The sequence below is a fragment of the Phyllostomus discolor genome, chromosome 13 (genome assembly GCF_004126475.2).
Source record: "Phyllostomus discolor isolate MPI-MPIP mPhyDis1 chromosome 13, mPhyDis1.pri.v3, whole genome shotgun sequence".
Classification (NCBI taxonomy): Eukaryota; Metazoa; Chordata; class Mammalia; order Chiroptera; family Phyllostomidae; genus Phyllostomus; species Phyllostomus discolor.
The window spans coordinates 54,336,706-54,350,889 of record NC_040915.2 but is presented as its reverse complement, the minus strand read 5'-3'; the positions used below and the strand labels follow the sequence as shown (position 1 = coordinate 54,350,889).

At 59.1% G+C, this 14,184-nt stretch overlaps 1 protein-coding gene across 1 annotated transcript; it reads right to left on the bottom strand.

Moving 5' to 3' along the window:
* Positions 1-341: 341 nt before the first annotated feature.
* ASPHD2 (aspartate beta-hydroxylase domain containing 2) lies at positions 342-13,133 on the bottom strand. Its single transcript, XM_028528044.2, has 4 exons — positions 12,933-13,133; positions 8,346-9,445; positions 2,722-2,835; positions 342-2,165 (listed from the first exon to the last, which is right to left on the bottom strand). Exons 2-4 carry the CDS (start codon positions 9,151-9,153, stop codon positions 2,056-2,058), a joined length of 1,032 nt encoding a protein of 343 aa, XP_028383845.1. The 5' UTR covers positions 9,154-9,445; positions 12,933-13,133; the 3' UTR covers positions 342-2,055.
* Between the last annotated feature and the right edge of the window lie 1,051 nt (positions 13,134-14,184).

Here is a 14,184-nt window from a genome sequence, read left to right as displayed (position 1 = left end):
CTGTGGCGGAGCAAGCTGAGGCTGCCAGAGGCTCCGGGACTTGCCAGAGGGCACACGGGAACGGGCGCCTGGCACTGAGCCCCGAGTCCTCAGCCAAAGTGCCTGTTCTTTGCCAGCCTGACACTGGCAAACCCCTAATGTTCTGTGGATGTGTTCCCGTCTCCTCCACCCCACACCCAGTATTTTAGGACCCTTTGCTTCGTTCACTGGGTCACCTTTAGGGTGCCGCCTCCTACTGTGACATGATCCAAACCCGAGAGCCTCCAGCTCACGTGTGCCCCACTCAGGGCTCCCTCCCAAGTCACGCCTCTTTCCCCACAGACGACTTCACCGCTTCGCTCTGGGTTTCGGCAAGATCCTTTATTGGCCTCCTGTTCCCCAACCACGTCATGTGAGTGCAGGGGCCGCGTGAGCGCCTGCGCGGGCTGTTGGCTTTGTAAACGTAGAGCAGTCGGTATGTACAGAAATCATGCACCTCGGTGGTTCTTGAACAAATACTAATGCATAGAAAGACTTCAGGCGTTTTTGAAATGTCTGCCCTTTCCTGCATCTGATCACCGAAAAATACATCTTGCAGAAATTGTAAAACAATTTGTAAAACAATTTCTGCAGACACGTTTTCTTTGCACACCGGCTAGTAACTGCCCAGTGCGTCTCAGGCCGTGTTTCCTTCCGACGGCCGCTCCTCACAGAAGCCGCCGGCTTCTGTTCGGAGAGACGCTGGCCCCGCACACATGACCTGCCCGCACACCACACCCCCGATGGCTGCATCGGCCTGACACTGCCACCAAGCATCACTCAGCTTGGCGTCTCCCGCCCTGCCACACAATGGCTAACAGGGAGCTGCTTCCAGACTTAGTGCCTCGCACTGGCCGTGGCCTTCCCTGGAGACCAAAGGGCGGCTCTGGGACTTTGGGTCCTTCACGTTTGTAGGTCTTCCCAGTGTCCTCGCTCGCACATTCACTTAGGTGGCCATCGCTTAGCACACCCCTTGTGCGGTGACAAGGACACGGGGCTGACTCACTGTCTCTGAGTCCAGCAGTTGAACATTTATGTACAGACAAATAAAATGGAAAATCATAGGCAATGGAACTCCAAAACGAAACACTTTGGTCACATCTACGATTCCAGTTTTGCCAGGGAATGGCTTTCCAGAACGTCACTGGGTGAGTGAGGTCTTACCCCGCCACGGCTCCAGTGGGCCAGCCTGGTGGTGTCCAAGTTCGTCATCCAGATGGCTAACACGGGGAGCGGTCCCGGCCCGGTGTGGCAGTAGGGCTTCTGTAGGCAGTGAGGTAAGTGGAGGACGCGTCCTGCAGCTGACCCGTGGGCGCCCTGGTGGGGCTCTTGAGGACACCAGCCTCAGCTCTGAAGGGGACAAATGTCACAAAAGAGCCTCCAGTCCTAGCAGCCGACCGCTCTCTGCCACAGGAGGCCTGACAGGGTTTTGGGTGGGGCGAGCAGAGGGTGACATTTCTCCAGGCCGTGACCCTGGGCACCGCCCCTGATCGTGTCCACCCTGCCCACAAGGCCGGCCAGGTGCAGGGACTGCAGACTCCCGGCTGCCGGGGGGCTGAGGGTCCCCGTGGGACTGTGACAGTGGCAGAGGCCAAGTTCTCCAGTGCCCCACGTGCAGTGTTTTGTCTTCAAGGCTTCTTTTTAGGTGACCACAAGAAGTTGTATGTTGTTACTTTCAGACAAGTAACCGCTTGATTACTCTATTTCAGAGGAATGATACGCCACGTAGCCACGGACACAGACAACACGGGCACCAAGCCTCCGGCCACAGAGCAAAGTAATGTGCCAGTAGGCAGAAAGGAACCACAGAAGCAAATGAATGGAAGGAAAAAAAATGGAAGGAAATACAGGCTGGAAACTGCCCACTAGTGATAACAAAAGGAAAGAGGGGCCCAACGTGGTGGGAAAATCCCAAGAAAGAGCTTCCTGTGGAGGCAGGTTCTGAGCGTGGCATCGTGACGCGGTGGGCGCTGGGCCACGCCACGGTCCGTGCGGGTGCGCCCGGGCCGCTCGCTGAGCCCGAAACGGGAGTGGGGCTCACCGGCCCGGAGCGAAGATGAAGTCCAGGGCCTGCCGTTCGGCCGCGGCCACGTTCGGATGCCAGAGATCCACCATGAACACCACCCTGGGGCCGTCCTCCGCCGAACCTGCGATGGGGGAGAGAGAGGAGAGGGTCAAGCAGCCGGCAGCCAGAGCCCGCGCAGCGCCGGCACCCACGTGGTGCGCCTTCGGCAAGACTGGAAGATCTCCTGCTCGCTGATCAGAAACGCGGCCGTGGCTTCCTCGGGCTCCGGGCAGAGTGCATCGGAACAGGCCCAGGCACGGGGATGCCTGGCGGGAGCACAGCGGGGGGGTGCGTGGCGGGAGCACAGGGTGTCTGGGGCAGCGGAGCTCTTCCGGTGATTATGTCGCGGTGCGTGTCTGTGCCCGTGCATCTGTCAAAACCCACCGAGTGTGCCACACAGAGTGAACCCCCACGTGAACGACTGACTTTCGGTAACAAATGTACTAATACCGCAGCGTCGGTATTAGCTCGTCAAGGATAACAAACGTACTACACGAAAACAAGATGTTAATAAAAGGGGGATTGTGTATGGGTGGGGGGGGGGTGTGGTGTGGACTTTCTGCCCAGTTTTTCTGTAAACCTAGAACGCTCTTAAAGTTCTCGTTCGGGGAGCGGCCGTGGGGCAGGCGGACACTCACCGCCGTGGAGCGCCATGTGGAGGAAAGAGTCGTCGAAGAGAAGACAGCGGCCTTCGGCCCAGCACTGGGGCTCCCCGCCCACCACCAGCTCACAGCCACTCGGCGTCTTCAGACCTGGGGGGCGGGAGGAGGGAAGACAGCGGGTGTGAAGGCGGGTGGCACCGGGCATGGCCGGAAGTTGGGGCGTGGCCGGAAGTGGGGGGTGGCTGCTCCGGGAGCAGGCCCTGACTTCTGATCTTGACCCTCGCCGGGGGGGGGGGGGGGGGGAACGGGACGGGACCCTGCTTAGAGTGAGAGGGCAAACACAGGCTGAGCACCTGGATCCTCACCACATTCCTTGGAAAAACTCATTCCTCCACTGGCTTAATCTCGCGATTTTCAACCTTCATCTCATGGAACACACAAACTAATTAGTAATATTCTGTGGTACACCAAAAAATAGGTTTTTTGGCGATCCGACAACAGATTAGGTATAATTTTGATTCATTCCCTCCAACGGATGGATAGTGTGCTCACTGCTGTCATTTTTGAATCTGACAGTCGAAGGGAAGAGAGGTCAGTGCCCCATCTAAGCAGCCAGGTGCTGCATGATTCCGACATCTGTGCGGCTCACCAGTGGGAAACCGCTGGCTTCCTCTTTCAGGGTCACGGACTCTTCTGATGAAACCAGCAGCCAGGGCTAGCCTACACTTCTAAGACTCCTGGACCCCCAGCACAGCCCCGGAAACGGAGGGAGCCAGGTTCAGAACCCTGCCCCTCCATAACCGTGTCACCCGCAGTCCCGTCTCTAGGGCTGCTTCAGGCGGCCAGGAAGATGCAGAGGCTCACACAGTGCCCTCCTCTTTGGGTTCCAACCCTCCACTCCATGTTCAGGCCCGAGGATGGCGTGTTTCTGACCCGAGTTTCCCTGGCCACGCTCGGGGGAGCTGGAGGCCACCCCCAGGAAAAGGCCTGAGCTCCAACTGGCTGCAAAACGGCACCTTCGTGAGGAGCCACATGCTCAGAACGCTCGCTTGTGGGGAGTGCTGCGCCGGGGTGCCTGACCCTGGGGGGGTGGTGGTGGTTCTGGTTGAACCTCAGCTGTGTGTCCACTCCCACGCCCCCGTCTCCAAGCCATCCACCGGAGGGAACACTGGCCCCGTCACTGATGCTTGGGGAAGAGTCTGGGTGGGCGTGACAACTGCCCGGGAGGACTCACCCCGGATGAAGTGGCCCTAGAAGAGGGGCTGGGACAGAGTGGTCTCCTCTGTCCTTGGTGGCTGACTGTGACAGCCACGGCCTTGGGCCAGTCGACATTCCCCTGTGGCCTGATGTCCCCTGGGACAAACATGAAACAGACTCTCCCCGACAAGCAGGGTGTTCGCATGCACCCCCGGAGCCAGCGGATGCGCCAGCGGATGTGGTGAGCACTCTCTCCGAGACCCCGGGGGCGGTGGGAGGGACACAGGCCCTGCGACCGGACCACCGGCTCTGACCCCCAGCTGCTGTGCAACTCCGGGCCAGCACCAAACCTCTCTGAGCCACGGTCTCCTCATCTGTGAAGTGCGACATGCCCACTGGCCTTGCTACCAATAACTGCAGACTCACTGTGAGCAGGCTGGTGTCACATCGATACTTCACAGACACTGCGCACCTGCGCTGCAGGTGGAGTGACTGAGATACAGGAGGTAACGGACCTGCTCCCTGTCACTCTAGTCCTGGCGGGAGCTGGGATTTGAACCTGTACCTCTCTGGCTCCAAAGAACAGGCTCTTAGGACACTGGACACCATGATATAAACGCCAGTTACTCTGTTAGCAGCAGGGGTAGTAAAAGGACTGTTGATTTTCCTGCAGCTAATACAAGTTTCAACCCCAATAGGATATCTCACTGAATCGGCTGAGACTGTCCACTCTGGCTCTGAAACCGCCATTGCTGGCCAGTGTTGACCGCAGCTGGGGTTGAGGGCAGGGAAGGGGTTGGGCTGCCGCTCGCCACGGGGACAAAGAGGGCCCCATCGACCACGCCCTCCTCGAGAGTGTGCCCTCCCTGGTTGGCGCAGGGAGAGAAGGCCTTCAGGAACAGCTGTTCTCTGCAGGGGCAGTCTACTTGGGGGTCAGAAAAGCTCCCCTGTTTCTGTGACACATGAAACATGATACATGATGGGCTGCCACACGCCACAGACAACAGGAACATGGCCTGGCTTGCAGGCCTGCCCGCCCCGCCTCCTTTCCTCTGCTTTCCCCGCTTCTGCTCCCGCCTCCCAGTGGCCCACCATTCATCCCTGCCACCTGCCCACAAACCAGGTTAGTTGTCTGAAGTCACTGCTACTCCCCCAAACAGAGAATTCAGGGGGCTCCTGGGGACAGTGACAGGCCCCACACATGGCCCCGGCCTGTCCCATATCCCCAGGCCCTCTCTGGCTTAGGGTTTGCTGCTCTGTCCCCCCAGCCACTGCGGAAGGCAGGGGAAGGGTGGAGAAAAGACTGGCCACCAGCAGCCCCACTTCAGGAGGCTGGCGGCTGGCACTCAGGGTGGGCGAGGCAAACACGAGCTGGTCTGCTGCTACCAGGTAGCTAGCTCCGCAGCCCAGAAATCCGACAGCATACGTGTGAGAGGGAAATGAGAGGCGAACTGTGCTTATTTAGTGAGACTTGGCTGCACACACTCCTGCATGTCAACCACCCTTTCCTGAGGGCTGGCCACTGGGTGGGTATCGGCCTCCCCAGGGACACCTGCCTGGCAATCGTGCTTCCTGGAGGTCTGGGGGCGTGGTCGGGACGTCCCAGCCCCCTGCACCGTGCAGGGTGGTGGCTGAGCTGGACTGTCCTGTGGTTCTGCAGGAACTGAGATCGAGTGACGCCCCCTATAAAGGTAGCTCAGAACAGGGCTCAGCAAATGCGTGCCCCGTGAGCAGCACCTGGAGGGACAGGGCCATCAGCCACAACTCGGGCAGAAGGCAGAAGAGGAGGACAAGGGCCGGCATCTTAAGAGCACCGTTCTGGGACCACAGGCACCTCCTCCACCCTCAGCCCGAAAGCTGGCAGAGGTGTGGCCTCCAGGCACACACCGGGCTTGCCCTGCTCCTCACCTCATTTCCTGGACTCCCTCTGTCAACAACGCAAGGTCACATGAATCAAACACACCTTTATTACTTCTGGGGTGGGGCACGGCACGGAAAGAAGGGAACAGCGAGCAAAGCCAATCACGGAGCGTGGCCTGGCCACAGGGACTAGCCACACCCCAGGGGGCCGTCCTCCAAGGTGTCCTGCTGTCCGGGGACACGACGTGGCTCACTTCCCCTGGCGGCCAGTGGCTAGATGGCCGAGGGAATGACAGGTCACAAAGAGGAGCCGCGTGGGTGTGACTCTCACACACGTCAACTACACGGGCGCACAAAAGGCATTAACGCACAGGGGGCAAAGTTTTGGTGTTCGTGCCACCAGCCCTTCCGACTCCACACCCCTGCCTGGAGTTCTACCACATCCATCCTCAAACGTCGTTCCCTACGTCGTTGTGAAGTTTTTAGAAAATAGAAAAGGAAACCCTTTATTTAAAAAGCAAGCAACTCCCCCCCAGCATTGTTCCCCATTGCCCACAGCCTTAAGGCGGAAGCCTAAGGGGGGCCCTCGCTGGTCCACTCCCACCTGGCCTCTGCGAGCTCAGTCTCCCCCACCGGATGCCCCGAGAGGCCCAGACTCGGCTCCTCTGACTCCCAAAGGGAGGCCTTCTCCCCAGCTCCACCCCAGGGGTCCCAGGGACCCTTTAAGGTCAGACTGCCTCCCCTGAGCTGCCCACCTTCAGCCCTCTCGTCCTCTGACCTCGGAGCGTGCCCCAGTGCCTCCCACCGTGACGTTACTGCTCACGTCCATCACGTGATCATCTCACACCTCGGGTCAGTCAGAGTCGCTGTTACCTGACCGCTGCCCACCGGCCACCTGCTCCGCAGAGAGCACCTCTAACCCTCCAACCAGCCCTCCAGGGAGGGGTCACCGCCTCCACTGGAGAGAGGAGCAGGCTGCCGCTCAGGGAGGTCCAGGGCCGAGCCCAAGGCCGCTCAGTGCACGGGACTGCCAGGTCTGAGCACAGGTGTGTGTACTTCCAGAGCCTGTCCACTTCCCACCGCTCCTGAGGGGGCAGAGCCCGGGCTTGTGGATTCTGTGTCACACTGTCCGACACGGTGTTTGATCCGAAAGGCTACTAACAACTGTTGATGGAATGCTGCCATGTGCTGGGCACCACAGCAAGTGGCCACAGGACAGAGCACTTTATTTAAGCCTCTAAGGATCCTGTGAGATAACTGCTACCTCCCCATTATACAGACGAGGAAACTGAGGCACAGAGACACTCAGTCACTTGCCCAAAGTGACCCGGCTGACCACGAAGCCAGGTCACCTGCTCCAGAGCCTCGACCCTGTCCCGCCTCTCAGCTCAAACACTCACTCACGGTGTCAACTGCTCTAATCTCGTCCCTTTTGCTATTGAGAACAGTGAAGCCCTCGGTGGAAACTGAACTTTATTCAGGATCCCCAGAGTGAGAACAGGAGGAGCAGAGGGCTCTGGGAGAAGCAGGGTCAAACCCAGGCTCCCCCAGGCAGCCCCGAGGCCCCTCTGTAGAACTGGTTGGGGCCCCCCGCTCTGGCCTGCAGGGGCTCATCGGGGGTTCCCTCCCTCCACCCTGATGCCAAGGCAGTGCCGCCAACTTCCCAGAGCCTCGCCGAGCCTCACCGAGGCTCCCGGGACCTTCCTCTAGTCTGGGATGCCAACCATGGCACCAGCATCCTGGTAACCAAGCCACTGTCACGACTCACCAGGAACAAAGGCGGCATTCTGGGGGCTAATATCCCCATTCCCCACACTGTTTTCTAGCCCACTTCCACTAAGTACTCTCTCTCCGTCACACTCTGTGGGCACAAATGCTTTACAATACACATTCTCTGAAGACGATGATCTTTTCCCTCCACTTTCCAAACAAGGAAACTCAGGCTCGGAGCGGTGCGGCAACCTGCCCCTGGTCACACCGCCAGCCCGTGGAGGGGCCAGGACGCGCACACAGGCAGTCTGACCAACCTGCTCTCAACACCACTGAGACGTGCACTGTGCACGCTCCACCCTTTCCCGAGAATCTGGGTAAAATCGCCGCCAAGCACCACCTCCTCTCGGCAAATTCAGAAGGTACTCAGCCTCCTGATGTCACCACAAGCCTCAGGGATCACCGCAACAGCCTTCGGCTCTGCAGCTCCCTGCGCCCCACAGCGGCCACTAGCCATGTGTGGCCACTGAGATTTCAACTTAGAGGAAGTTAAAACGGACCCCTCAGGGGCACCAGTCACATGCCAAGCACTCAACAGTCCCGGGGGCGAGCGGCTGCCACGTCAGTGCGCACGGGGACCGTTTCTGCCACTGTGGAAAGCTCCTTCGGGTGCGGCCTCTGCCAGAAACTAGGTTCCTACTGACCACCAGGGTCTTCTGTGACCCAGTCCCTGCCGGCGGAAACGGTGTACATGTGACTCGTCACTGGGTGACGGAAATGCAGTGGGAACTGTGAGGGAAGTGCACCCCTGCCGACCGAGCTGGCGGCCAGGCCGACTCCGCCCAGGAGGGTGCGTGTCGGGTGCGTGTTGGGAGACCCGCCCCGAGACCTACCTAAGTGGCACCGGATGCGGATGTTGGTGGGCCCGTAGTGCTCCGTGATCACAGTCCCGGGGCTCAGCACGGAGATGCACGCGTTCCCAAACACATTGTTCCCGATACAGGTCCGAAGGCTTCCGAGCAAGCGGTACGTCCGTGGGCACTTCCTGCAGTTCCTGGGGACGCAAACCCCCTGGTTGACCAGGTAGAAGGTGACCCACTCCCCGCTGGGCGTGCTGTTCATCTTCCAGCCCTGGGGCAGGCTGCAGTTCGAGAAGGCCTTGTACAGGGCCTCGAACTCGCACAGGATGGTCTGGAAGTTCCGCTCCAGCAGCTCCACGTCGTGCTTCTGCGCGTCCCGGGGGAAGTAGGGCGTGGTGGGCAGGTCGGGCAGGAAGAAGACCTCGGGCTTCTGGATGGAGGGCCGGCTGTTGAGGTAGCGGCCCTGCTCGCGGATGCCCTTGTGGATGCGGCCCATGCCGGACCAGGAGTAGCGCTTGGCGTACTCCTGCAGGTTGTGGTAGAGCTTCTGGTTGAGGCCCTCGTTGTGGGTGCAGCGCACGCACTCGGGGGACTGGCAGTACACGTACCCGTTCTGCAGCCCGTCGGCGTCCGCGCCCTGCATGAGGGCATTGACGGAGACGTAGGGCCGGGGCTGCTCCCGGCCCACGCGGTAGCAGTACCACACGAACAGGACCAGCAGGCCGGCCACCGTGGCCACGGCGGTGGTGTCGCAGTCCCTCACGGACTGGATGCCCGTGGCGATGCAGTCCCGCAGGCCGTCCAGCGACCAGCTCCAGGCCACCAGCCACTCGAGCGACATCTTGGGGCGGTTGTTGTAGAGGGTGTGAAGCAAGGTCAGATAGTCAGTCCTCTGGGGTCCCAGGGGCGCCCACGCGGTGCAGGTTAGCAGGGGGCAGCAGGGGCGGGGGGAGGCATGGCCGCCCCGGTTCCTCGGGTCCTGCCAGGGGCTGCATGGACGAACACCGAGGCCACCCGTGCACACCGCTCCTCTCCAGGCAAAAGTCACTGTGGGGAGAGTGCAGGGAGCCGCCTCATGTCACAGCAGCAAGCAGTGCCGGTCCCCGTGAAATGATTCTCCAGGAAGTCCAACCCTGGGATGAAAGAAAAAAACAAACAGCATGAATCTTTTTACATCTGGAAAAGTCCTCACCTGAAACATAAAGTCACAGACAGTTCTGTAAGGTCCTTGTTGGCAGGGGACACCCTTCTCCAGCTTGGTATTCTCCCCTCATTTTACCGCCACTCCCATTTCCCAAAACCAGCAGCGTTTCATCGGCATCAAGCACCCTCTGACGATTACCGTAACCCCACCCATATTCTCCCCCTTGGAGGTGCTACAGTGCCCACTTTGCAGATGAGGAAACCGAGGCTCAGAGAGGTCCCCTCACTCCCCCAAGTTCATGCAGCCACGGCAGGGACACAACCCCCATCTGCCCTCAGAGTGATACCTATCCATTCCACTATGCTCTTTCATGGTAGGCACATAATAAGTGCTTCTTCTCCTTCAGTCTCTGTGCCCTTTCAGAGACATGGATTCAAAAGCACTTTAAAAGTGGCACAGGCACTTTAAAATTGCACGTTCTCCATTTACTGTCCGTTTTCACAGCGCTCCGTCATCCTTACTCCCTCTTGCCCTCCTGACATGGGCCAGGCTTACATCCAACCGGAAAAGGAAGTGGGCCCTCTGTGGTCACAGCCCTGGCAGACACGGGGCCACTCCTGTCTGCCCACTCGAGAGACGACTCCCTTGGCCTCACCCATGAGGTTGTGAAAGTGACACGATGAGACAGAATGGAAATAAAAGCCCTTCCGGGTCTCTGTCTCCAAACCAGACAAGAGGGGCTGCACCACCGAGTGTTTTACTGACGGTTGGGGCCCTGATTAACCTAAAAGTACTGTGTGTGCAGAGCCCCGCTGGCAGGCTGCCAGGGTCTATAAACTCCCGCCACGTCCCCCAGCTGAAACCCTCTGTGCATCCTGCTTCTTCTAATCTGATGACAATAGCCAGGTCCACGTTCTATTACAAGTCTAATGCATTCCTGCCACGTAGCAGAGAGATTAAGAACCCACACTGGAGACGGGCTGGGTGGAGTATCAATCCCACCCCTGGCCAGGCTGCTCCCCGCTCTGAGTCTCAGGATGGGGGACGCTCATCTCACTGACTGAAGGTGAAGGATGGATGTCGGGCACTCACGGTCACAGTAAGCACTCGGTGTGCACCGGTAACTGCTACCACATGTGGCATCCCACCCCCTGGCTGATTAGCCAGCAAACCAAAGTGGGGGCCATCAGGGAAAGGTATCTCAGGACTGAGAACACCAACAGCCAAAGGAAGAGTCGAGACACTCTTGCTGCCACATACCTCAAGGGATGTTTTTCGGTCCCCAACGTGCAAAGCCGAAAACTGAAACGGATACCTTCGGTGATTGCTAACTGCCTCTCTGCACCTTCCCAGCTTAGGCTGAATAAAGAATCACTCTGCTAATGTGTTTAGTAAGTCCAAACCCCACATGCTCAATATCCATGCACGTTTTTCCTGTTTCTAGGAAAAATACAAGAGTGGGGAGGTCAGATGCTAAATTGTGTTCTCACATGTTCTCAACTGCTTCCCAGATTTGGGAGAAAAGAGAAGGGCTCCCCCCCCCCACAATGGGTACAGACCCCTCTGGGCCTTGGGTTCTCTCTTCGCCCTGCAATACATCACTGGCAGCTGTTTCCTCTTGAGAAGGGAAGAAAAACCTGAATGCAAGGTGCACTGTTTGCGAGCCATCTCCCCCAGAGAGCCCCGGGCTTCCTGAGCTTCAGTGTGAAACTACCACCTGTGCACTAACAAGCGCTCGCTCGTGCTGAAAGGGTCCCCCCAACACTGAGCTAAACTCCGAATTGGAATTAAACTCCCTCCCTCAGGAAGCGAGGCTTCCTTAAATGTTCTAACAGTGAGATGGTGATAATGTGACAAACACCTGTTAAGTGTTAGTTCCCATCAGCCCTGCTACTCCAAGGAGAGTTTTCGGTCCACCAAAATGAAGACACGGAGGGCAGGGTAGACGGTGAAGGGGTCGCTCCACGGAACACCCTGCAGCTCACTCCCCATCCTCCCTTCCCCCCCGGGGAAGTGTCATTCTGCACAGTGACAGCCACCAGTGCTCCCTAGACCGAGCTATAAACAAAAGGCAGCAAGAGATCCTGACGCCCGGAGCTCCAGGTTCCAACGCTGTTCAAAGACCAAAAACAGCACTGAGGGCTGAAGTGAGGACTTTCCAGACCTGTCAGTCACTTTTAGTCCAAATGCACAGGCAGGCCCCTGAGCCCAGAGACCAGTTAGCGGGCTCCCGGCTGAAATATGACACTAAAAGCAGCCCTTACATTTTCAGGGTGATTGGCAGCTTATCAAACACTGCTTCAAACATTTGATCCCACTGCACCCAGTGACAGCCCCCCCACCATCTCCCCAGTGGGGAGGGCATGGATTCCCCCACCCCCAGCCCCAGCTCCTGTCTCAGGGACCAGAGTAACCTCCGGCTTCCTTCACGCATCTGTTCATCTTCATCTGTTTCATTGCTGTCCTCATTAGGGATGGGGACATCTCACTGCAGTTCTGCCCTTCAATAATATGCAGCCCCAGACCTTAAAGGTCAGTGGGCTTGGGGAATAAAGCCCAAATTCCTGGCCAATGGTGAGCAAGTCCAATCCAATATAACTTGTTATACAACCAACACCTACCTGGAGGACAGACTAATGGCTCTAACCTGGTTTCATCCAGTTCCCGTTCCCAGTCCAAGGGGCTGCCCCGTGCTTAAGAGCTTCTGGTCATTCTCAGGGTGAGGCCAGGTCATCCCCCAGGTAGTGCTGGGAAGGTGTGTAATCCATGCCTCCCTCTCCACCCAGGGGCCGGTCCTCCCCCATGGGGCCTTGGAGACCTGTCCTCCTCACTTTCTCGGCCAGCTTTTTCAGCATCCACTAGCTCCGAAGTGGGGGGGAAGGGGGGACAGAGGATGGGTTAACACAGATGGTGATCACCAGGAGGTCAGGGGAGGAGGGGATGGGAAAAGAGGAAGGTGACTATTGACAGGAAAAGTAGACGACCAGCTAAAGAGTAGGGAGCAGCAAGGATTGTGGTGATAACTCAAGGGGCAGGGGTAGAGGGTTACTACAGGAAATATGGGAAGTGGGTGACGCTCGCGCGGGGGGGGGAGGGAGACTGCAAGCAAGGGAAGGAAGGTATCAAGGAGGGTCACCGCGAAGCGGGGTGACCGGGTGGGGAGGGGCGCATTAACCCGAGGCAGGAGACCGCGATGGGGCAGGGAGCAGGAGGAGGGTGATGCCCGGCCGGGGCCGCGAACACTGGCGTGGCGGCGGCGCTCAGCACGCAGCGAGCTCCCGGCGGCTGGGCCCCTTGGCCGGGCCGGGATGCGGGGCGCAGGCAGGCGCCGACGTCTTAGAGCATCCTCAGCGGCCGCGCCGCCGGGCGTGGGGACCGCGGGCCTGCGGCCGCTCGGCCCCCGCCTCCTCCTGGCGTAGCAGGGTCCGCGGGCTGAGCCGCCCTCCCGCCTCGCAGCCCCCAGAGACGCCGCTTACCTGCGCCCCAGCGCGCGGGCGGCAGGGGCTACTCCTGGGGCCGGAGCGACGCGCCGCCCGAAGGCGCGGACGCGCGGACGCCCCCTGCCCGCGCCACGGAGCCTCCGCCCGGCCGTTGCCCGGCCCACGCCACGGGAGCCCGAGCTGGAGCCGAGGTAGTGCCCCGCCGTTGCCGACGCCGCGCTGCGCTCCGCGGGGCCCCGAGGACTACAACTCCCACTATGCCTTGCGCGGCCAGGACGGTGTGGGCGGGGCGGGGGTGGCCAGCTAGCTGGGACCCCGATTCCCAACACTGATCTTCGCTGGTCTTGAGCAGGGTCAGCGGAGGGCGGGCTCGCGCCGCCCGCTCAGGTGGCTTTTGCTGGAGCTGCCGTGACCCTGTGCAGCAAGATGTGCGGTCCGCCCAATCCCAATTCAGTAATTCATTCAGTTCAGCGAGCTTTAATTCATTCGTTCCTTCTCTCCCTCTGCCCCTCTTTCTGGCTCTCTGAGTCTCTCCCTCCTACATTTCCTCTTTTCATTCTCTTTCACTTTCTCTCTTCTTTCCTCTCACTTCGTCCCGCCCTAACATCCTCCTTTCTTTATCGATTGATTCAGTATAGACTTATGAGGCCTCTTGGGCGCCGGGAATGAAACCGCGAATCAAACAGCGTCCTTAGTCTCACGGAAAACTCAGTGGCCCAATACGAATAATGAATAATGATGCAGCAGCCTCTCTATGCCTGGCCCTGTGCTCTGTGGGGGTGCTTCGGATAGGACCACTGAGGGCAGGGAGTCGCTGTCCAGCCAGGAATAGATGCCCAAGTAATCACAGGTGCACATCTACAATCACTAGAAGAGAAAGAAAGGGACCGGGGGGGGGGGGGGGGGGGGGGGAGGACGGGACTGTGTAACCAAGGGGACCTCATGAGGGCGTGGAGGCCTCTCTGAGGAAGTGATGTTTGAGCTAAGGCCCTCTGGGAGAAAAATAAGCTAACAGTGGTCATGGGACCTGGGAAGTGCCCCGGTGGAACGTTGCATGGGCAGGTTCTGGGAGGGCGGAGTGGGGCAGCGGGCCCACAGCCCATCTGTTCCTGTTCCACAAAACTTGTTGCTTTCCCAGAATCCACCTGGTCCCTGTACCAGAATCCATCTGGCCCCTGTCCTAAGAACCACCTCTACCAGGTCCTTGAATCCACCTCACTCCATTGCAGAATGCACTTCTACCATAACCCAAAACCACCTCTACGATGTCCTGGAATCCACGTCTCAC